Source organism: Rhinopithecus roxellana, chromosome 18, assembly GCF_007565055.1.
Source record: "Rhinopithecus roxellana isolate Shanxi Qingling chromosome 18, ASM756505v1, whole genome shotgun sequence".
Lineage (NCBI taxonomy): Eukaryota > Metazoa > Chordata > Mammalia > Primates > Cercopithecidae > Rhinopithecus > Rhinopithecus roxellana.
The window spans coordinates 41,619,414-41,643,100 of NC_044566.1; the positions used below are offsets into that span (position 1 = coordinate 41,619,414).

At 38.8% G+C, this 23,687-nt stretch overlaps 1 protein-coding gene across 3 annotated transcripts in view; it reads right to left on the reverse strand.

Annotated features, from left to right (window-relative positions):
• Window positions 1–23,687, reverse strand: part of RNASEH2B (ribonuclease H2 subunit B) — a 60,668-nt gene that overhangs the window by 24,504 nt on the left and 12,477 nt on the right. For all 3 annotated transcript variants that reach the window (XM_010363817.2, XM_010363816.2, XM_030922223.1), the window contains 4 exons: window positions 18,606–18,677; window positions 16,480–16,587; window positions 14,963–15,039; window positions 10,634–10,748 (listed from right to left, as the gene is read on the reverse strand). In XM_010363817.2, the coding sequence (XP_010362119.1) occupies window positions 10,634–10,748; window positions 14,963–15,039; window positions 16,480–16,587; window positions 18,606–18,677 (372 nt within the window). The remainder of the gene's footprint in view (window positions 1–10,633; window positions 10,749–14,962; window positions 15,040–16,479; window positions 16,588–18,605; window positions 18,678–23,687) is intronic.

Genomic DNA, 23,687 nt, shown 5'->3' on the forward strand with positions numbered 1-23,687 from the left:
CTGGACTAAACCAATGTATACCTGACACATATTGATTGATGTCTCATGTCTCCCTAAAATATATAAAAGCAAACTGTACCCCCAACCACCTTGGGCACACGTCTCAGGACTTCCTGAGGCCGTGTCATGGGTGTGTCCTTAACCTTGGCAAAATAAACTTTCTAAATTGACTGAGACCTGTCTCAGATACTTTGTGTTCACACTAGCATACTAAGCAGTCTTAACTGTTCTGAATAATTTTAAGCTCATCTCAATGTTTTCAATGAAACGCTTTTTTTTCTTAAAATAAAAATGAAAATCCCAATAAAGAAAATTGAAACTAAATGCAGGTATCTATGAAGTTTACTACATACATTCAGGAAAAAAATCTTGGTAACTACTCAGCAGTGGCCTGGTGGGATTGGGGGAGCATTAAAAAAAGATCTATCTATCTTTTAACATATTACCAACATAATCATAGCTATTTCAGAAGATTTAGATTTATGGTAGGCTCAACCTGGCCCTTTATGGGGATAAAAGTTTCACCTTTTATAAATTACACTTATTCTCCTCACAATCCACCCAGCCTTATATATCATGCCATTAAACCATGATTTCCTCTGCAACCTTTTTCATTCATGGGATTTCTTCTTTCTGTGCAATTAGCAAGGGCAGCACTTCCACTCCAGCCTCCTCTGTCCATGCAGGATTTATCTTTATGACCACTAGTAACCCTTGGGTCTGATATGAATTCACCACCTCTGAGTTATATAGAATGAGGCTCTTTCTCCCTTCCACCTTGTGATGGGAAATGGAAACTGCCCATTCAGGGGTCATTTTCTGCAGTCTGTTAAATTGTATGGGAGAGAGGTTGGGAGGTCCCTGGCCTTAGTTCCTGTGAATTTCCTCCCTGTGTCAGCCTATAGTTGTCAATGCTGTAGGCAAGATGAGGCAGGCTGGATGGAGGGCTGGACATCTACAGCCATCTCCTCGGGACATGTCACTACAGTAACAAAAGAGAGGGACAGGTGCAAATAGCATTGTCAGGAGTGTGAGAATTCCAAGGTGCAACGTCTGCTGTTTTGGAGCCAGGACTGCCTCGGCAAATAGCCTGCTATAAACCAAAGCCAATGAGACTGAACTCAACTTCTTTGGAGACCATGCCCCAACCTCTGTACAAACCAGGGGAATTCTAAGAGCATACAGCAATCACTGAATAAACATATGCTGTTGAATGGCTTTTAGAAGTTATATTCATTGCCTGAGGAAAATAAACAACTCCAAAAGAAGCTCACTGCTCAAGGTTCTCCTGAAAATCCTACCCTGATCTGGCATCTCACTTCTTTCTTGCCTCTACCTCCAAATTTTCTGAAAGAATGTCTACCGTCTGCTGCTGTTTTCCTTCCTGTCTCCCACTCCCTGAGCCCCACTGGGAGGCTTCTCCTCTACCTCTGGGAATTGTTCTCTAAGAAGGGGCAGAGAGCACAGACTGAGCCATGCTACCAGGGCTCATGCATATCCCAGCACATGCTGTCTCCTTGGGAAGCTGCGTCGCTCTCAAACTCTGTTTCCCCATGTGTAAAGAGAGGCTTTTTTCTCACTGGGCTATTCTGAGCATGAAATGTGATAATCCATACAAATCCTATAGCACAACACCTGCCACTTAGCAAATACATAATATTAGCAAAGATACCATGATGCAAAAGATGATTTATTAATAAAACATAAGAAACTAATGTTTATTCAGGTCTGTGCTAGGTACATAATACACATTTTCTCATTGAATGGTCAGAATGAATCTCAGAATCAATTAAAAAACCATGATTTGTCCCCATCTTTGAAGACTGGGTCTGAGCGACATGAAGTAAACTGTCCTAAGTCACTGAGGAAGTAGGCAAGAGCACCCAACTCCCACCCACGCTGACATCAAAGCTGTGGATCTGATGTTCACTTTACCAAGATCACTAGGTCTACACTTTCCTCAGTACCTCCTAACAACCGGTCTGTGGGAAAAACCTCTCCTCCATGGCATATATAAAATTGCTATTTTTTTATGTCTCTAATGACTTACCTGATTCTTTTCCCAGCTCTGCTTCACCCTCCTCCAAAGCCAACTGTATCCTTTCATCTGGTGTGATCCCTCCTGGCTTAACAAGACTAAACAAACTAACCGGGAAGCCCAAAGCCCTGAACTGAGGCTCCATGTGTCTAAAACCCAGTGGTTCATCTTCCTCCCACACTACTCTCCTGGATATCAAGGCCTAAACCTCAGAGCAGTGCTCACACCAGCCTTGCCTCCCACATTCCATCTCTCCATCCCATGGGAGGTAGCAAGTGTGGAGAGAAAAGGAGCCAATATTATTTTGGGGGAAAGGGGGAATTTAAAAAAAACACTGTGTTAGAAATCAGGAGGCTTAGTTTCTACTGCTGGATCAGTAAATTTTTTTAAAAAATGAATTTTATTTAGGTGTTCATACAATGTTCATGTTCACACAATGGACACACCCACTTTAAATGTACAATTCGAGAAGTCTGGAGAAATGTATGCAGTCATGTAAGCATCATCCCCAAAGTTCCCTGGAACCCTTATGTAGTAAATTCTCCCATGGCTACCCAGACCGCAGGTCACCACTCATCCATCATTACAGGGTAATTCTTGCTTTATTCTGGAACACCATAGAAATAAAATGATACAGTACATACTTTCCGTGTCCAGCTTCTTTTGCTCAACATTATTTCTGTGAGATTTATCCCTTTTGTTGCAGCTAGCAGTAGTTCCTTCCATTGTACTAGGGAGTAGTAGAACTCCTGAGTTGTAAGAAACTGTCAAGTGGCTTTATCATTGTAAGCCTTGGACAGCCAGGTAGGTAAGTTCCAACTGTCCCACAACTCACAATCTCCTTTTTTTCTTAATGGCATTTTTCAAAAACAAAAGATAATACTTTTGATAAAATACAATTTATAATTTTTTACAGTTAGTGGGTTTTGTGTCCTAAGAAATCTTTGCCTCATCACCAAGGTAACAAGGATTTTATCCTATGCTTTCTTCTAGAAGCTCAATAATTTTCATTTTTGAATTTAACATAGTGATCTATTTTGATTTAATTTTTCTGTATGAGGCGAGGATCAATGTTATTTTTCATATGTATACCAAATTCTTCCATCAACATTTGTTGTAAAGACTACCCTTTTTGCCATTGAATTATCTTCACTCCTTTGGGAAAAAAAAATCAATTGACCATATAAGTGTGGGTTTATTTCTAGATTCTCTATTCTATTCCATTTATCTATACATTTATCTTATACCAATACCACATTCATTTTATTTTTATTTATTTTTTAAATTTAGGGACAGGGTCTTATTGTGTTACCCAAGTTGGAGTGCAATTGTGTGATCATTGTTCACTGTAACCCTGACCTCCTGGGCTCAAATGATCTTCCCTCCCCAACCTCCCAAATAGTTGGAACTACAGGTGCATACCACCACAGCTGGCTAACTTATTTTATTTTATTTTTTTATTATTTGTTTTTTGAGACAGAGTCTCAGTCTGTCATCAAGGCTGGAGTGCAGTGGCACAATCTTGGCTCACTGTAAGCTCTGTCTCCTGGGTTCACGCCATTTTCCTGCCTCAGCCTCCCGAGTAGCTGGGACTACAGGTGCCCGCCACCACACCTGGCTAATTTTTTTGTATTTTTAGTAGAGATGGGGTTTCACCGTGTTAGCCAGGATGGTCTCAATCTCCTGACCTCATGATCCGCCTGCCTCGGCCTCCCAAAATGCTGGGATTACAGGTGTAAGACACCATGCCCGGCCCACAGCTGCCTAATTTTTAAACTTTCTGTAGAAATGGGGTTTTGCTATGTTGCTCAGGCTTGTCTCGAACTCTCAGCCTCAAGCAATCCTCCTGCCTCGGCCTCCCAAACTGGTAGGATTATAGGCATGAGTCATTGTGCCTGGCCCCCACATTTTCTTGATTATAGTAAGTCTTTAATTCAGTTTGTGTAAGTTCTCCAAATTTATTCTTCTTTTTCAAAATTGTTTTGACTATTACAGGTCCTTTACATCAGGGCTCCCCAATCCCCAAGCCATCGACTGGTACTGATCTGTGGCCTGTGAGGAACTGAGCCACACAGCAGGAGGTGAGTGTCGGGCAAGCAAGCATTACTGGCCGAGCTCCGCCTCCTGTCAGATCGGTGATGGCATTAGATTCTCATAGGAGAGAGAACCCTATTGTCAACTGCGCATGCGAGGGATCTAGGTTGTGTGCTCCTTATGAGAATCTAATGTCTGATGATCTGAGGTGGAAGTTTCACACCAAAACCATCCCCTTCCCCACCCCATCCATGGAAAAATTGTCTTCCACAAAACCAGTTCCTGCTGCCAAAAAGGCTGGAGACTGCTGCTTCTGCTGCTTTACGTAGTCATATAAATTCTAGAATCAGTTTATCAATACTTACCAAAAAAAGAAAAAAAAAGAAGCTGGCTAACCATTACATTGAATCTATAGAATAATTTGGGGAAAACAGACACCTTAAAAATATTGAGTCTTCCAATCCATGAACATGGCCTATTTCTCCATTTAGTTAATTTTTCTTTAATTTCTCTCAGCAATATTTTGTAATGTTCAGCATATTGGTCTTGTACATACTGTGTTACGTTTAGCACTAGAATGTTATTTTTAATGGTAGTATAAATGGTATGTTTTTATTCCATTATCCAATTGTTCACTGACAGTATATAGAAACACAACTAATATTTGTATATTGAGCTTGTATCCTGAAAGCTTATCAATTCTAGTAACTTCTTTTATAGATTCTTCTGGATTTTTTCATACATGACAATATTGTCTATGAATAAAGACAGTTGTACTACTGACTTTCCAATCTGTATGCCTTTTTCTTATCGTATTGCACATGCTAGGACATCCACCACATGGTGAATAGAAGTGGTAAGAGCAGGCATCCTTCTCTTGTATCCAGTCTTGGGGGAAGATTGTGTTCAGTCTTTTACAATGAAGATGATGTTAGCTGTGAGTTTGCCATAGACGCCTTGGAAGTTCCCTTTTATTCTTCATTTGCTGATAATTTATATCATGACTGAATTTTACCAAATACCTTTTCTGTGTCTTTTCAGATAATCATACAATTTTGTGATGCATAAATACGGTAAATTACACTAATTGATTTTCTAATGCTCAACCAATTGTGAATTCCTGCAATAAACCCCACTTAGGTTTTGCATATTTAATTTTTAGATATTTGATTTTCCAACATTTTCTTAGGATTTTTCAGTCTATAATCATAAGGGATAATGGTCTAATTTTTTTGGTAATAATTTTGATTTGGTACTAGGGCAATTCCAGTTGCATAAAATTAGTTGGGAAACATTCCTTCCTCATCTATTTTCTGAAAGAGTTTGAGCAAGTGTTATTTCTTTGACTATCATTTCTTCCTTAAAGTATAGTAAAATTTATTAGTGAAGCTAGCTGGGTCTGGAGGTTTTTTTCTCAACTTTCACAGAAAGTTGACACTTGCCAGGAAGTTAACACTCCCTGGCAAGATGATTACTATATCCCAGAAGGCTACACATGGACCCAGTGTATAAATTACTGCTTATTTTTGAAATCTACAAAGTTTGAAAAACAAGGAGGTTTAAAATATTCATGAAGGCCACGGACTACCCATAATTATGAAAAATACCAAAGCATACTCATTTGTGTCCTAAATTTAATATTTGTGAGAGTCAGTGAGTTTGATAAAACATGCATATGCTGGAAAGGTTTTTTTTTCCTTATGTGCCTGGTGCCTATAAAACGGATTTCAAACATCTGGAAAGACTGGGTTTACAAAATAAAGATGGAATAAAAGTGAGTTCACAGTTAAGTAACATGTTCAGCAACTGGGTAATCGGCTCACAAACTTGAATTTCTCTGATGTATTGTTGAATTGCCTCGAGCACATTTTCACTTCTACTTTCTCAATGTTTTCCATAACTGAGGAACTCATATGATCGCTTTCTTCCCCTGCTTCCTAGGGAAAGAAACTTGGCAATTGTACTTGGGATATTTTAATCAGGTAAGTTTTCCTGGCTCTTCCTGTTAATCACCTCAGACAGTGCACTGCAGCTTGGGCTGGCAATATGAAACAAAGGGTTACATTCAAGATAAGGTTCGTGACCCTTCATTAGCCCTTTCCCATATCATCTATCCACTGAATGTGCACTTCTTTGGCAAGAAACCTGCTCTGAGCCCCACAACGAGCAAACAGAGACACATCATTTCTTTCACTAATAAAGTAGGCAGGGCTAAAGTCACAGCCATCATCATTCAGGGTACAAACAACCGTGGCTAGGTTCATTCACCAGGGAGAAGGCAAAAGGGGAAGATTCTCACAGGCCTCGCAGTCTTTACCAGGTCTTTAATGCCACAGATGTTTAAGACAGCATCTGGAGTTTAATATCAAAACAGCTAGCTGGGGAATTTGAGTACTTCAGGCTTTACTCTATCTGCACAAGTGCCTATGGAGAGAATGGAAGTTAAAAAACATTGCTTTCTTCTTTACCTTTACTCCCCATCATGGATAGTAACTGACCACTCTTTAGTAGTCGTCTTTCTTATTTAGAAATCTGGAAATAAATTACAGAGAATGGAAGCAAACACTAATTTATAAATGAACAATAATCCACATTCACATAAGTAGCCAGTACCCAACGCAATCACTAGAAGAAGGCCCGTGGGGTCACATAGTGTCTACTAGAAGCTCTAGGAAGTTCCCTGGAGGGATAAGAATGGACATTTCCTTAAGCTATGGAAGTTTTTTCTGTCTCCTTCCCTGTCTCTCTCTCCTTTTGCCACACAAAGGGAAAATGTTAAGAGGGAATATATGAGATTAAAAAAGAAAAATCAAAGCGAGGCGTGGTGGCTCACGCCTGTAATTCCAGCAGTTTGGGAGGCTGAGGTGGGAGGATTGCTTGAGCCCAGAAGTTGGAGACTGGCCTGGGCAACATAGTAAGACCTTGTCTCTGCTAAAGATAAAAAAACTTAGTTGGGCATGGTGGTGCACACCTGTAGTCCCAGTTACCCTGGAGGCTGAGGTGAGAGGATCACTTGAGCCCAGGAGTTCAAAGATGCAGTGAGCCATGATGATACCACTGCATTCCAGCCTGGGTGACAGAGTGAGACACTATTTCTAAAAACAATTAAAAGAAAAATAAATTTTAAAAGAGTCAAGTTTTTGGCTGGGTGCAGTGGCTCACCTCTGTAATCCCAGCACTTTGGGAGGCCAAGGTGGGTGGATCACTTGAGGTCAGGAGTTCGAGACTAGCCCGGCCAACCAACATAGTGAAACCCTGTCTCTACTAAAAATACAAAAATTAGCCAGGTGTGGTGGCGCCCGCCTGTAGTCCCAGCTATTTGGGAGGCTGAGATGTGAGGATCACTTGAGCCCAGGAGGCAGAGGCTGTAGTAAGCCAAGATTGCAACATTGCCTTTCAGCCTGGGCAACAGAGTGAGACCCTGTCTCAAAAAAAAAGAAAAAAAAAGAGTCAAGTTTTTATTTTCATATGAAACATCACACATACACACACACAAACGCTTATAGAGTATTTTGGAAGTGTTACATACACAACTATAAGTAGGAAGGCAAAAGAGTTGCTGTCAGACAGACATAGGTTCAAATCCTGCTTCTACTACTTCAAGTTCTATAGTGTCAGTCAAGTTACTTCAACTCTTTAAGCCTTGGTTTCCTCATTTGTGAGAACGCAGGTTATAATATATAAGGAAAGAAAATTACTGCAAGGACTATATAATACACGTAAACCAATAACCATAGAAGTTTTGCTGTCATACAAGTGCATGTACTGTACTCGCCTTGGACTCTATGGCAGTGGTAAACTTCTGAATGCTGATCCATGTAGATCTTCATGGAAAAAGATGTTTATATCAGTACACTGTCCCTGTACACAGATCTTCCATAAAGAAACATATTTCACATATTTATGTTTTGGGTCAAGGGGTAAAGCAAGTAATGTGAAAATGCTTGTATGTATTTTGATGAAAAGGTCTTTCTGAGGATGAGGCATTTGAGAATCTTACTTATTTTTTCCCCTCATTTAAAAATCTTTTGGAGAATGGGCATGGTGACTCATACCTATAATCTCAGCACTTTAGGAGGCTGAGGCAGGAGAATCCCTTCAGTCCAGGAGTTCAAGACCAGCCTGGGTAACACAGAGAGACCCCCTCATCTCTACAAAAAAACCCGAAAAAATTAGCTAAGCGTGGTGGCTTGCACCTGTGGTCTTAGCTACTCAGGAGGCTGAGGTGGGAGGATTGCTTGAGCCCCAGAGATTGAGGCTGCAGTGAGCCGTGATTGTGCCACTGCATTACAGCCTGGGCAATAGAGCAAGACCTTATCTTAAAAAAAAATAAAAAATAAAACTAAAAATCTTTTTGATTCTGTTTTTAAATCTTCCATTATTTTGAGATTCACAGGCTGCAGTTTATTAAGGGAAGAATTTGATAAAAAGAAACTGCCAAACCTCTAGAGATTGAATACATCTTTTACTACGTGAAATTTATTCTAACGTATTTTATGTTTTGCCCATCACTTAAAAATAAAGAAAAAAAAATTGACGCCTAGAATTTTCGAAATCTGGCAAATATAAAGGCCAATAATATAGCTACTTTGAAAATGGAAGTGCAGAACTTCCAAAAGTTAGGCAATATTGAGAAGCAAAGGAGACTAAGACAGAAGTTCAGATAATGATGCAATAAACGGTCAGGGGTTCAGTGTACAAGAGGGAAGGGATGAGACAGAGATAGCCTCTTGCTCTCGGCTGCAGACCGTAAGGAAACAAATGCTAAGGCACTAACACTGTTTCTAAATCCAGATTTCTGGGTTTTAAGATGATGGTTCTTATACAGCTAATAGCAGAATTCTGGACAATGAGTTAACTGCATTTTCAGCTTGTGTTAAGTTGACAAAAATTAACATGGCTTAATTAAATTATTCTTCATTACTTTATCTTTTAAAAGTGGTTATGGGTTACTTCATTTGTCACCCACAAAAAGATTGCTGTCCTCTGCCAAATTCAGCATCAGAGAATATCTTTAATGGAACTGCTTTGATAAAACCTTGGCACCACACATCCCTCAGTTCCAAACTGGAGCTCCAAGTGTGGTCAAATATGAATTTACTGGACCCCTTAAACATAAAATGCAATCAATAGGTTCTCCTCTTTCCCACTGTAAGCTTACACTTCTTGGAATCACCACTTTCTTGGTCCCAGAAGAACTGTCATAGTTGGCCAAACCATCTATGACCCCAAACAGCCACTACTTATCAGCCCAACGTTCTGGTTCCCACACTTTGTTTCCATATTAACTCTGCAACTACTTGGATGATTTTTTGAGACACTGAAGTCAAGTTTTTATACTATTTCTAACCTGTCAAAACACATTCACACACACTGCCTTACTTTCCCTTCTGAAAAATTAAATGAATGACAGCGAAAACGCATCTCTTCATTACCCTATCCTGCTTCTTCAGCCCATGTTCCCTGTGTCCAGGATCCCACCACTACACATCCTTTGGGTCAGGCACAAACCCAGAAGTCACTCTTGACTCCTCCTTCTCCTTGACCACCACCCAACCACCAGATGCAGTTGGATCCATCTCTAAATGGCTACTTTTTTCTTGTTCTGTCTCCTAAGATCAAGGCCACCATTATCTCCTGTCTGGACCACTGCAACAGCCTCGGTGGACCTGGGTTCTCCAATATACTCTCCACACTGCAGACTGCCATGCTTAAAACTTCACACACACTCCACTAACATTAAGCAAAGTTCAAACACACACAGTGCCCTTTACCATCTGGACTCATGCCCAGCATTCCCGCCTCATTCCTTACCAACCTAAATCCTTCTCCAGCATCCTATACTTTGAACTTCTTGGAACTTCCTGAACCTGACAAACTTTTCCATACATCTAAGCCTCTGTTAAACTGCTTCTCTGACTATCCTTCAGTACTCCATAAAGCGGTCATTTCCCCCAGGAAAGCAACACAACATCTACCCACCTGCACCCCTCACCCAACCCCGCCAGATTAGAAACCTGTCCTGTGCATCCCCAGCAAATTCAGAGTCCACTTCCGTTAGCCTGTGCAGTCACTGCTCAGTTTGTCATTGACCCCCGTCAGACTGGGCGCAAAGTGAAGAAAAGGACTATGTCTTATTCATAAGTACCTAGAGCTTAGCACTAATGTGCAACATATGCTTTTGGAAGGTGCTCGATAAATGCTTCCATCTATTAAGGTACAGGTTTTATGTAATTTTACAATGAGAAATCTGAGGCAGAAGGCAGCTGAGTGACTTGCCTGATGTCACAGAACTAGTGCAAAGAAGAGGTGACACTGAAGCCACACCTTGTGATTCCTGCCCTGTGGGACATAGCACTAGACTGCCATGGTTGTAGTTTCAAAGACTAAACACTCCAAAGCAATAGAGGAACAGTGCTGGCAGTGTTAGCAAATCTGAATGACAACTTTCCCTATGGTGGACACAGAATAAGCCTTACATTCAGTGGGCCTGTAAGCAGCCACATTCTTAGGCAAAGTCCATCCTTTCTACCAGCCATAAATCTTTAAGTTATACCATACCTTTTTCCTCTGTCACATGGTGAAGTAACTTCTCAAGTCCAGGAAGTTTCAGCAACAAGATGCAATTTGGAAACATGTTATCCACCACAACTTGATCAAGGGGCTGAAACTTCCCCTGAAAAAACACTTTAGTTAGTTGGAAAGCAAGCATTTCATTCAACAAAGACATTCAGAAAAAAAGAGAAAAAGACACATTTACTCATGACTGGGCCTTTAAACTTAGTGCAGAGCCACCTATTCCATCTAAGGAATCCCTACAATGGGACAGGCTCTAGGACGGACCCCAGATCCCTTTAGGAAGTGCCTGTGAGCACTGGGGTCCCACGCAGCACACCATCTACCTCAGGTGTACAGTCCCCAAATGAAACGGGGAACAAAATCAATCTATAAAAGCACTGGAAGCCACAGAAGTTTGCAAAGACGATGGAGACTGCCTGGGGCTGGTCCAACCCATTCAATTTGAAGAACCAGCTGTGGTCACAGAGCAAGAGTCCTGACTATCACATTGGAACAAGCCCAGACCAGGCCCAGACATACATCTGCTTCCCCATCGTCACTCTAGGGATGATGAAAGAAGCACCCACCACAAAAAGAAAATACAAAAGTGAATCTACCCCTGTCAGAGCTGCTTGACAATGCTTCCAAATTTAGACCAGAATAAAAGAAAAGACAGCCAGAGGGAGAAGTCCTGGGAAGCTGTAGACAGGCTAAATCAGGCTGAGCCACAGAAGTTTACACGGCCTGGTTGCCAGTGGGCCAGAAGTGCAGACCATATGGATTCACAACATCATTCTTCGGAATTAGGTCCAGTTTTTCTTAACTGTACTAGTAGCAAGTAGAGGTGAAGTTTGTCTAAATTAAGGTATTAGCCCCCTGTTTTGGGGACACCAGATTGTACCAGATATATGGCCTTGCCCATGCCCCACTTCTAGCTCGCTCTATCTCTCGTGTACTGACAACTCCTCCTGAAGACACAAAAACTGTGTCTGATCAATTTCTGCAAATGCAGCTCTCTTGGGTTTTAAGGGTAAAATCTTTTCAATCATTTAGGAGCACATGTGATAGCTTGCCATACTTTCTCTTAGGTTAACTAGTGCCATGAACTATCTCAATTTAAATATTTTTTCCTTCAAATAGTAAGAATAATGCACAGATTTTTCCCAAGTCTTACTGTCTTTAGATTTCTACCTTAAATCTTTAGTCTTCCATGATCAATCAATATGTTAAATATTTGACTACTCTAAAACAATATTTATATGTAATGGACTACCACACAGTCATGATATAAAATAATTTCATAACTAACTAGTGTTTCATTCTTATTTTTATTTACCATATATACATTGAAGGAAATGCAATAAGCAACATGCCTTGACTATAAAGCTAGTAGCAATGGGATACCCAGAAAAAAAGTTATTTTTACTGATGTTAAAATAAAGTTTAAAAGAAAAGGTCACATTTCAAAAGTGTGTATCATAATTTTTAACTAAATAGGAAATGATCATGTCTAAAATGCAGAGAAGGAAATACCCAAACATCTCAAGTGTTACTTTAAAGGGCATTTCTGGCGCTTGGGAAGACGTGTTTGGGAAGTACAATAGTTTAAAATGAAAGCCAAAGACCATCCTGAACAGCATTTCTGCTTCATTCTGCACCTGTCAACGTGAGCTCCATAGCACCCCAGAGACGCTCAGAGTGCCAGGATAGGGTTAATCCCCCACAGTCATGGTCCTAATGGGAGATGGAGAAATGCTATCAAAAAGGGGAGGGGAGCCTTAAGTGCAGATCAATACATGTGCTGAGGCTGGTTGGTGTCTTTCTGCTTATTAATTTATCCTAGAAAACACCACATAGGTGAGCCACTGAGGTTTTCAAATTCCTCACTGAATATTCCCCAGGGCCTTCCTGGTGGTGATTAGGACCATTTCTGTTCCTTAAAGACACGAGGCTTACCAGCCTCACAGCTTGTGTGCCCTCGTTATACTGGCCATCACAGTAGCTTCCAGATAAACGGACACATGATTAAATGAAGGGATAAAACTTCACTAATCCACAGTGAAGGGCAGAGGGCAGGGAAGGAGGAGGCTAAAAGAGGCTAAGCTGCATCAAGAGAAAGCATGCATTGATACTTTATGACTTTCAGCATTTATAGCAACTTAAATTAATTTACCTACCAAATGGAGGTTTCAGGAATTTGGTCTAAGGATTAAGCAAGAAATTTATAAGTGTTCAAACTTTATGCAAACATGAGAGTACAAAAAAACCAAATTCTTCTAAGCAGTTTGAGTAACACTTATCACTTAAAATTATTAATTAAAAGATTTTCCAACTATGGTTGATGGATCCCTGGGTCATGAAGTACCCAAGCTCAAAGCTATTTTCCTAATACTGCTAAGATGCTATCTGCATTTTCACTGTGTGGACATCTGCACTGATGATTCAAATGCAATGGTGGGTAAAACTGCTGGCTCCTTAGCACGAGTCTGGTGGTGGCACCAGACTGTCCTAGCCATCATTTGGATCCTCATTGCCATTTATGTGCAGTTTAAAAAATGCCAGTATCACTTAAGAATATCATTGAGTAAGTAGTAAAAGCAATTAATTTTACTTAAATCTTGACTCTTAAACACAAGTCTTGTAAATTATCTATGATGAAAGTGAGATATGGCTAAAGGCCTTTGGATGCTTAACCAAAGGTAAGCTGATTACCAGGAAGAGCATGTTCTCCCTGGGGCTGGCTTAGTTGCAAGCAGAACCAGCTGCTTTTTCACAGATACCATTTTTATTTGAAAAACCCACTAGGAATTATGGTGATTCAGGCCCCGGTATTAGGCCGAATATGAATGAAGTGAGCCTGTCATTTCAAGGGAAAGATTGACAGTATTTACAGCCAATAATAAAATTTGAGCTTTGAAGCAAAAATCAGAATTGTAGAAAATTTCTATCTGCCACTATGACAGCTTCTCAATACCTAAAGAGCTTTCTGATGAGATCAGTGGTAACATTAACAAAAGGGAGTGTGTGTGTGTGTGTGTATAAAATGAGATGTGTCAACATTTGGAAGGCGCCTGCCACTACGCCTGGCTAATTTTGTATTTTTAGTAGAGACGGGGTTTCACCGTGTTAGCCAGGATGGTCTCGATCTCCTGACCTCGAGATCCGCCGGCCTCGGCCTCCCAAAGTGCTGAGATTACAGGTGTGTGCAACCATGCCCGGCCAAAAAAGATCCATTTTAAGTGCAAGATAGACCAATGGATTTTAATGTAACAGAGCATAAAAAGTTAACTGACAAAGTTTCAGATTCCACATTGCAACTAAAGTTTAAAAAACTACCACTTGTTGATTTTTTAGGTAGTATTAAAGAAAAATATCCACAATAATCTAAAAAGGCTGTAACATTATTTCTTCCTTTTCTAACTACAAAGATGTATGGGGCCGCATATTTTTCATATAATCTCACCAAAATAACGTATGGAAACAGACTGAATGCAGAATCAGATATAAGAATCCAGTTGTCTTCTAATTAAGCCAAACACTAAAGAGATTCGCAAAAATGCAAAAATGCCACATGCCTCATTAAATTTGGTTGTTTCAATAAAAAATGTGTTATTTATGTTAATATGTAATGGTCTTATTATTTTTAACTTTTAAATAAATAGTTTTTAAATTTCTCAGCTTTAATTTCTAAGAGTGAGTATTGCTAGAACCCACAGAAACATAAGCTCTTTGGAACCCTTAATAATTTTAATTGTAAATGTATCCTGAGACCAAAATATTGCAGAAATTCTAGCTAAAATTATTACTATTAGTAAGCTGTGTCTTTATTTCTATTCCAAAGGTAAATTTTATCCATCTGGGATTTCTTAAGTCTCAACTAGCACATCCCCATTAATGAGCTTCTACTGGACCTGCCCCAGGTTACCTATTCCACAGTCTCTCACTAAAGAAGATAAATTTTTCCTCTCCTAAGACATGTGGTCAATTTTTAAATACCTGTTTTGTATTTCAAGGGTAAGGAATACTTAATGATAAAGGAGTGTTAGTTGCTAGGCTTTGTCAAGCAGTAAGGTGCATAGCACAGTGAGTCAGGCAAGTCAGAGGTCACAAGCAAGCCAGGGTCAGACTGGATTAAGAGTAAGGTGCTGCTTCTCTGGCCTGTGCAGTAGTTCTCTGTCCTGCACTGGCCCATATGACTCATGTTTTTTCCAGTTACTATATTAGATCTGAAGGTAGAATCCACCTTTGGATCATTAAAAGCAGAGAGAGGAGATCGAGCAAAAATAGTTGATTCTGTTTCCTCACTGTGGATGCCCCAAACTGGAAACTCACCTCCTTATCAGCCTTTATGAGGTAGTGGAGAAGCAGAAATAGAGGATCCACAGGTGTGGCGAAGTGGAGAAGACCTCCTGCAGATCACAAAAAGGACGAAGGGAATTAAATGTCTTGGAAAGACAATGTGGCTATTTCACCTTAATCTCAAAGTGAAAAACAGTGTTGAAAAATATATGTGAAATTCCAAATTCAAATCTCTTCTTATACAGGTCTGAGAGTCCATGTGATTCTCTCAAAAGGCAGAATGTGCTCTATGAGATTTTACTCCAAAGAGCTTCAAATTCCTGTGTGGAGAGAATCAAGACCCTGAAATCGATCTTTAACTTTCCATTTCTTCTTTAGAAATCATTTTTAACACAGCCTCCCAAACCCCTGCAAAAAGAGGGGTTAGGAGGAAGCACAGACAGAATGAGAACACAGCAATGTTAGGAAACCTGTATAGTCAATCTATAAAGCTGCAGTAAAATGTAATTTCCTGTGCTTTTGAGGACAAAGCCATGGAAAAGCAGTGCCATTCTCTCTATACACAGTCCCTTCTGTAGTCTGTGGGCAGCGGGATGTGGGATGCTTTGAATACCCACTGACTGTCCCCATCCCAGAACACGAGGCAGAACAGTTCCATTGGCCTACTCTTCCTTGAGTCAGCACTGTCCCCAAATTAAGGGAACACCACAAGAAACAGAACTTTGGTGCTGAGGGGTGTACGTGTGTATGGGGGTGGGGGAGCAGGTGGGCAGGCAGGTATATGACAAAGCATTTTAAAGAAACTTTGTTAAGTTCTAGCCTATGTTAGAAGCCATATCAGTATTCAGTTTCAAGGAAGTAACATGTTAAAAACACAAAGATGCGCGCGGTGGCTCAAGCCTGTAATCCCAGCACTTTGGGAGGCCGAGACGGGCGGATCACAAGGTCAGGAGATCGAGACCATCCTGGCTAACATGGTGAAACCCTGTCTCTACTAAAAAATACAAAAAACTAGCCGGGCGCGGTGGCGGGCACCTGTAGTCCCAGCTACTCGGGAGGCTGAGGCAGGAGAATGGTGTAAACCCGGGAGGCGGAGCTTGCAGTGAGCTGAGATCCGGCCACTGCACTCCAGTCTGGGCGACAGAGTGAGCCTCCGCCTCAAAAAAACAAAACAAAACAAAACAAAACAAAACAAAACAAAACAAAACAAAACAAAACAAACACAAAGATCCTCAAAAGAGTTTCCAATCAACATGATATGTGCCCCATGTACAAATCTAACTTCTAACTCAGGACGTGTCACTGTTTTAGGAGACAAATCAGAGTTGCTAGCTTAAAATTTCCTACCGTCTAAGACACACAGGAGATGACCTAACCATAGTGCTCAAATGAGCTTTCCTTTCTCTTGATTAAACCTGCTCTGATGCCAAGGAAGGCTAAACCAGTGACCAGACTCCAAACCCCGTGACAGACCCATAACCCCACGTGTGAAGAATAGAAAAGCTGCAGTATGTGTTTAGTTATTGGAAATGCTTACACTAGTCACCTACCTGATTGAACTGACTGATTTATAAACCAAGAATGGTGTTTTTCCTTGAAAACTTTTACTTCAAACAGCTGCTGTAGACACATATTGAACAAGTAAATGGCTCCTTTTCCTGTTAAGACAAATCTGTCTTTTATTTTAAGTTTTCTCACACACACACACCCGCCAAAAGACTATCCAATATCTCTGAGGAATGTTCCTAATATGAACATAAACATATACAGGTCTATTCTAAAATTTCCTTGATTCCAAGGAAAGCTTATAGCTATTATACATAGATGGTAATTTTCCAGCTCCATAATCCTCACTGGACTTAAACCAAAAAATCAGAAAGTGCAAGTCATTTATCTTAACTGCTACAAAGCCTGTCCTTAAATCCTCCATCAGATCAAGAGGGAATATCCATTCCTAAACTATCAAAACACAATAGTTCAGCCATATGACATGAGCTGGCACGTGGGTCCCTGCCTCTGGATAGTGTGTGGCTCTCCCCACACAGGGTCTAAGACAGGGACCAAGCCCATGGACCCCACAGGCCAACCCTAAGTGAGAAAGACAGACATGCCTGAAGCCACAGGGAGTGAGTAAAGCTTTATTCAACTGAATGAATTTTTTCCTTTTCTTTCTTAACCAAACAACAACAAAAAAAAAAAAAAAATGGGAGGAGGCAGAAGAGGGTGAAGACTGTGCACATCTGCATGTTTTATCACTTCAACTAATGAAAAAAAAATTCTTTTAACCATAGCACAATCTCTGGAGACAAGGATGTTGAGTTTAACTCTATCTCCACCATATGCTGGGCACATGCCCTTGGGGAAGTTACATAAACCTTCCTGTGGCTGTTTCCACATCTGTAAGATGGGGACAATACTGAACCTCTTCATGGGGCTTTTATAAGAATTAAAAAAAGAACACATGTAAATTTCCTGAACCAATACTTGGCACATAGTAAGAACTCAGCAAACGTTAGCCTTTACTTTCCCACTGCCAATGTAGCAAATAAAAACATTTGTTCCTCTGTGGTCTATGAGCATTTAGATAAAACAGAAATTTTTAAAGAGGGCTGGCTTTCTTCTGTACCTGTACTTTTCTTAAATGCTTTAGAACCTTTACTGCTACCTAAAACTTCTCTTCAAGAAATATTTCTCACCTCAACTTAGTCTGATATATAACTAAGAATTCTAAATATAGCTGACCAATTACAGTCAATTTCATTTTGAAGAAAAGAACGCTGGAGAAAGTCAGGAATGTGTTTCTTCTCTTGTTGCTTCTATTTACATGTCTCTATAACAACAAGGCACTACCCACTGGCCCTCCCGTACTTTTACTATTCAGTATTACTGTCACCAGGAGAAACCTCTAATATGGCAAGTATCAGGTGTCTATGCAAAACCTTATAAATTAATGGAAAAACAATTACACACAGAGATAAACACTATCACCCATATCACTCCATATTTAGAATACACTTTAATATTTTTGCCTAAAAAATGTGAAGACAAAACTGAAAATGCACTGAATTTAAAGTTAAAATAAAATTGTTTTTCAATAAAATATGAATCTCTTCAACAGACAATGCATATCATCAAAAAAAAAAAAAAAAAATCATCCCCTGACAGAGAAAAAAATGTACTACTTTTTGGTCAGAAGAAAATAGGGAAGTATAGCTAAAACTGAAACTAATCAAAATCTTGGCATGTCAAGTAAAAGGTTTTTGTTTTTGTTTGTTTAATTCTGGTTGTTTATTTTACTTTATAAGATAAAATGAATAAAAATGGAGGCTAATGTTGAATAACTACTCTAAGAAAAGTTGGCTTAAAGAAGCCAAAGAAAATTAATCTGTTTTTAAAGAGAACTCAAACATGCTACTTTTTTGTTTTGCCAGTATTTCTGATGGCTGGATAGTTCTGTGAATTAAAATTATGAGAAGAAATTGTTTAAATGTTTAAGTCAAATGAATTATCTGGGAAGACTAGTAATGTCATCAGCTTGTTTTCTTCTCGTCACGGTGTCATCTTAACTTTAAAAGCTATTCAGAAAGAGCAAAAGCAAGGACACAAAGACATAAAAGTATATATACTCATTAGCCACAACATCTAAGAACATTCAAGTTACGAGAAGAGAACTTACCTGAACACGGGTTAACCAGTTTTACAAACATTAGCCCACTTTTCATCTTCTTTGAAGCATCTTTTAAATATTCTGAAAATAAACCATGAATATCTAAAATTAAAACACACAACTGCTTTGTTGCTCACCTTACTTTATCCTGTTTTCCTTTCTTCTACTTACACAACTTTTCTAAGATTTTTAACTCAATTTATCACTTACAAATGATGTGATCTTCAGCAAATTACCAATTTCTCTGCAAGCTGCAGTTGATATTCAGGTAGTTTAAATTTATTTCTGTGAGGAATGATGAGAAGCAGGGGTCTAGAATCATAAGGCCTAGGTGATAATCTTAGCTTAGCCACCTAGATAGCTTTGTCACCTTGGGCAAGAGTCTTAATCTCCTGTCTCAAACACCATTTATAGAATGATAATAATAGTATACTTGTTTTTCAAAGTATCAAATTAGCCAATCTACTGAAAACATTAAAATAATCAGGCAAATAGAAACATGAAATAAATGATAGCTATTATTAGTAGTACTATCATTTGTAATTGTTACTGTTATTATGAAGTAGAGAATTGTAAACATATTTACCTGAAACTTATATTTTTTACACAATTACCCTTTGCCTAATTTTCGAGTGGGATATTTGGCTTTGTTGTTGTTGTTACTACTTTGTGAGGTATCTTTATATACTAAGGATATTAACTATGTTTTTAATCCTGCTCATAATGACTTTTGCCATATAAAAGATAAAAAATCTTCATGCAATCATATCAATCTTTTTCATTATGGTTGTATCCTTTATATCACACTTAGAAAGGCCTTTTCTTAAGATTATGTGAATTGCCTATATTTTCATCTAATATTTAGAAATTATATTTTTAACCTATCTGGACTACATCTGGGTATAAGATATTAAGAGGAAATTCAATTTAAATATTGTTTTCGATGAGTTTTCGATGTACCAAAACCATCAAGTTTTTATCACACACATTAAAACATAATAACCATGACTATTTTATTGGTAACACTCATCATATATTTTGAGTGGCATATTCATGGAACTCTTGAAATGTCCCTATTACCAAAAGGAACAATGGGGCACTGATTAGTAAGGGAGCATAGCAACAATTTACCAAAAGAGCAAAAGAGAAAGGATGAAAGAAAGGAGATTTTACTCTCTTTTATTTTTCTATGGCTCCCACTCCCTTTACTCTACTTTAGATCTTCATAAGCTTAAATAGAACAGATATATTTTAGAAGTTGGCTTACCCATGAATGGTTAAAATATGACCATTTTTTTCTTAAACTAATAGTGACATTAAGTATCTACAGAAAAAAAAAAGAAAGAGATTTCTACTTTCCACCACGATGGAATAACAGGAATTCAATTAACCCTCTGAAACAACAACAAAAACCCACAAAACACCAGACAAAACATATGAAACAACTATTCTCAAGGCACTACACACAAGCCATGCAGGAGTCCCTGAGAGGTGGGAAACAAATTAGATGAGCCCTATGATTGCCCAGCTTACTGCTTTAAAAGAGTTTCCAGGCCACAGTGCAGAAAGCGAGAACCCAGTAAAGCCTAGCTGACTCACTGAATTGAAGAGATGATGCTGAGAATTCCAGAGACACCAATGTGGTTGGGGTTCATAGGTCAGCACACAGGAAAGGAGAGGGCTAAAAAGAAACAAGACCCCAAAGATCTGCAGAGGGTCCCACTTGAGTACGATCAGTGCAGGCATGTGATGAAACTACCCAAGAGCCAGGAGAAAACCCATCTAAACAGATTTGAGGGAAGAGTACTTCACACTCCCTCAGGGTCTTGAATTGTGCCTAGTCCCAGAATCACTGTAAAACCTCACAATTCAAAAGAGTATAGTACTCAAAAGGGTACTCAGTAGTAGGGAACAGTCAGCCCTATTTGCTGCTCTGGTCCCACCAAACTAATTATAAAAGCAAGACCTAAAAGTATCCAATTCTTTCAAAGTAACTGTGTCCTAGAATGAAGTTCAAGAATATTTATAGAAACACAAAAATACTCATCACCCAAAAGGACAAAATTCACAATGTCTGCCATCTAATCAAATCCTATGAGGCATTCAAAGAAGCAGAAAAATATGGCCCATAATGAGCAAACAGAATCAATTACTGAAAGAGGGGTATTAATATACAAGATAATAGAATTGATAGACAAAGTCTTTAAAAACAACATTTCTCATGGACAAGTTAATTAGAGACAGAAGATTGCAAAAAAAAACAAAAACAAAAACAAAAACACCTAAACTGAATTTCTAAAGATGAAAAACACACTGGATAAAATTAATAGTTGAAGAAAAGATAAATGAACTTGAAGACACAGTAATAGAAACCATCTAAAATGGGAACACAGAGAAAAAAACTTGAAGAAAAAAGAGTATTAGTAAACTAAGGGACAACTTTATGCATTTTAATATATGTATAACTGGAGTTTCCAAAAGGAGAAGAGGGAATGAAAAAAAATTTGAAGAAAATAAGTCTGAAACATTCCAAATTTGATGAAAACTACAAATCCAAGAAGCTCAATGAACCCAAAGCGTAAGAAACAGGAATAAAACTATACATCACAATAATACTTTGAAATCAGTAATAAAAAGAAAATCTTGGCTGGGCATGGTGGTGCATGCCTGTACTCCAGCACTTTGGGAGGCCAAGGTGGGCAGATTGCTCGAGCCCAGGAGTTCAAGACCAGCCTGGGCAACGTGGTGAAACCCTGTCTCTACAAAAAATACACGTGTGGTGGCATGTGCCCGTAGTCCCAGCTACTCAGGAGGCTCAGGTGGGAGGATCACTTGAGCCCAGGAGCTTAAAGCTGCAGTGAGCTGTGACTACACCACTGTACTCCAGCCTGGGTGACAGAGTGAGACTCTTTCTCTAAAAAAACACTGTTATTGTTCAATTGTCTACCTCTCCCTTCAGTTCTGTCAGTTTTTGATTCATGTAATTTGGGGCTCTGTCATTGGGTGTACACGTTTATAATTGTGATATCTTCCCAACAGACTGTTACATGTCTAGTAATAATTTTTATCATAAAGTTGATTTCATCTGATACTAGTATTGCCACTCCAGCTTTCCTTCAGTTACTGTTTGTATTGTATATCTTTTCCCATTCATTTACTTTCAACCTATTTTTGTTTTTAAATTTAAAGAGTGTGTAAGTGTGTCTAGTAGATACGATATAGTTGGGTCAGGAGTTTTCCTCCCCCCATTCTGCCAATCTCTGCCTTTTAATGGAAGTGCTTAGCGCATTTATATTTAATATAATTATAGATAAGGTAGGATTTACATCTGCCATTTAGCTCTGTTTTCTGTATGTCATATTCCTTTGGATTCCCCATTACTGTCTTATTTTGAGTTAAATAGATGTTTTCTAGGGTACCATTTTTGATCCTTTGTTGTTTCTTTCATTTAAAGGAGTTATTTTCTTAGTGGTTATCCTGGGAATTACAGTTAGTATCTTAACTTACAATGTAGTTCAGATTAGTATTAACTAAGTTTCAAGAGTATTTAGTAAGTTTTCTGCATATTCCTTTTCCTCTCCTCTCCTTTGTGCTACTGTCATACAAGCTACATCTTTATGTATTATAAGCCTGTTAACATAGTTTATAGTTATTGCTTTATGTAGTTATCACCCAAAAGAGTTACAAAAATATATTTGTGCTTTTATGTCTATTTCTGTATTTATCTTTACTAGTGCTCTTTATTCTTCATGTGGATTCAAGTTATCATCTAGTGCCTTATCCTTCTAATCTGAAGAACTCCCTTCATAATTTTTGTGGGACAGGTCTGCTAGTGACACATTCTGTTTCCCTTTATCTTAGAATGTCTTGGTTCCTTCCTCAGTTTTGAAAGATACTTTTGACAGATACAGAATTCTTTGTTGAGACTCTTTTTATTTCAGCACCTTAAATATGTCATCCCATTCACTTCCAGCCACCATAGCTTCTAATGAGAAGTCAGCTGTTAATTTTATTGAGGATCCCTTTTATTTGATGAGTCATTTTTCTCTTACTGCTTTCAAGATTCTCCTTGTCTTTTCACAGTTTGACTATGATACACGCAGGTATGGATCTCCTTGGATTTATCCTATTTAGAGTTTCCTGCACTCATTAGTTGTGCAGACAAATATTTTTAAAATCAAATTTGGGAAGTATTTGGCATTATTTCTTCAAATATTCCTCTCCCACCCTTCTCTTCTCATCTGGGATTCCCATAATGCATATAATAGTAGACTTGATGGTGTCCTACAGGTCTCTGGGACTACATTCAGGTTCAGTTTTCTTTATGCTTTTTCTTTCTGTTCCTCACCCTGGATAATCTCAATTGACCTGTCTTTGAGTTTTCTAATTCTTTCCTCTGCCAGCTCAAATCTGCTGTTGAGCTCACTAGTGAATTTTTCATTTGTTATTATACTTTTCAAATCCAGAATTTAGATCCTTTTACAATTTATCTGTCTATTGATATTCTCTATTTGGTGAAACTTCATTGGCATACTTGCCTTTCATTCTTTAGACATGGTGTTCTTTAGTTTTTTGACAATGTTGATAGCAGCTGAATAAAATCTTTGTAGAATAAATCCAACATCTCAGACCCCTCAGAGACAGTTTCTATTGACTACTTTCTCTATTGTGTATGGGTCATACTTTCTTGTTTGTGGATGTATGTCTCATGCTTTTTGTTAAAAAGAAAAAAACAAAAAAACTGAGCACTTGAGATAATAATAAATGTGGCAATTCTGGAAATTAGACTCTCCTGTCCCAACTCCCCAGGATTTGTTGTTGCTGTTTTTTATAGTTATTGCAGTTGTTGCTGTTTGTTTGTTTAGTGACTTTTCTGGACTAATTCTGTAAAGTCCGTATTTCTTGCAATGTGCAGCCACTGATGTCTCCGTTGAGTTAGCTTAGTGGTTAGCTGATGCTGTGAACCAATAAGTGATCCAATCTTTGCTGAGGGGTGCTGTGTGTGTAGGTTGAGGCATACTTGCAACACTTGGGCACTTTAATCTTCTGCTTTAGTTTGTATTTATTGCTTTCTCAGGACCTCATGGTCAG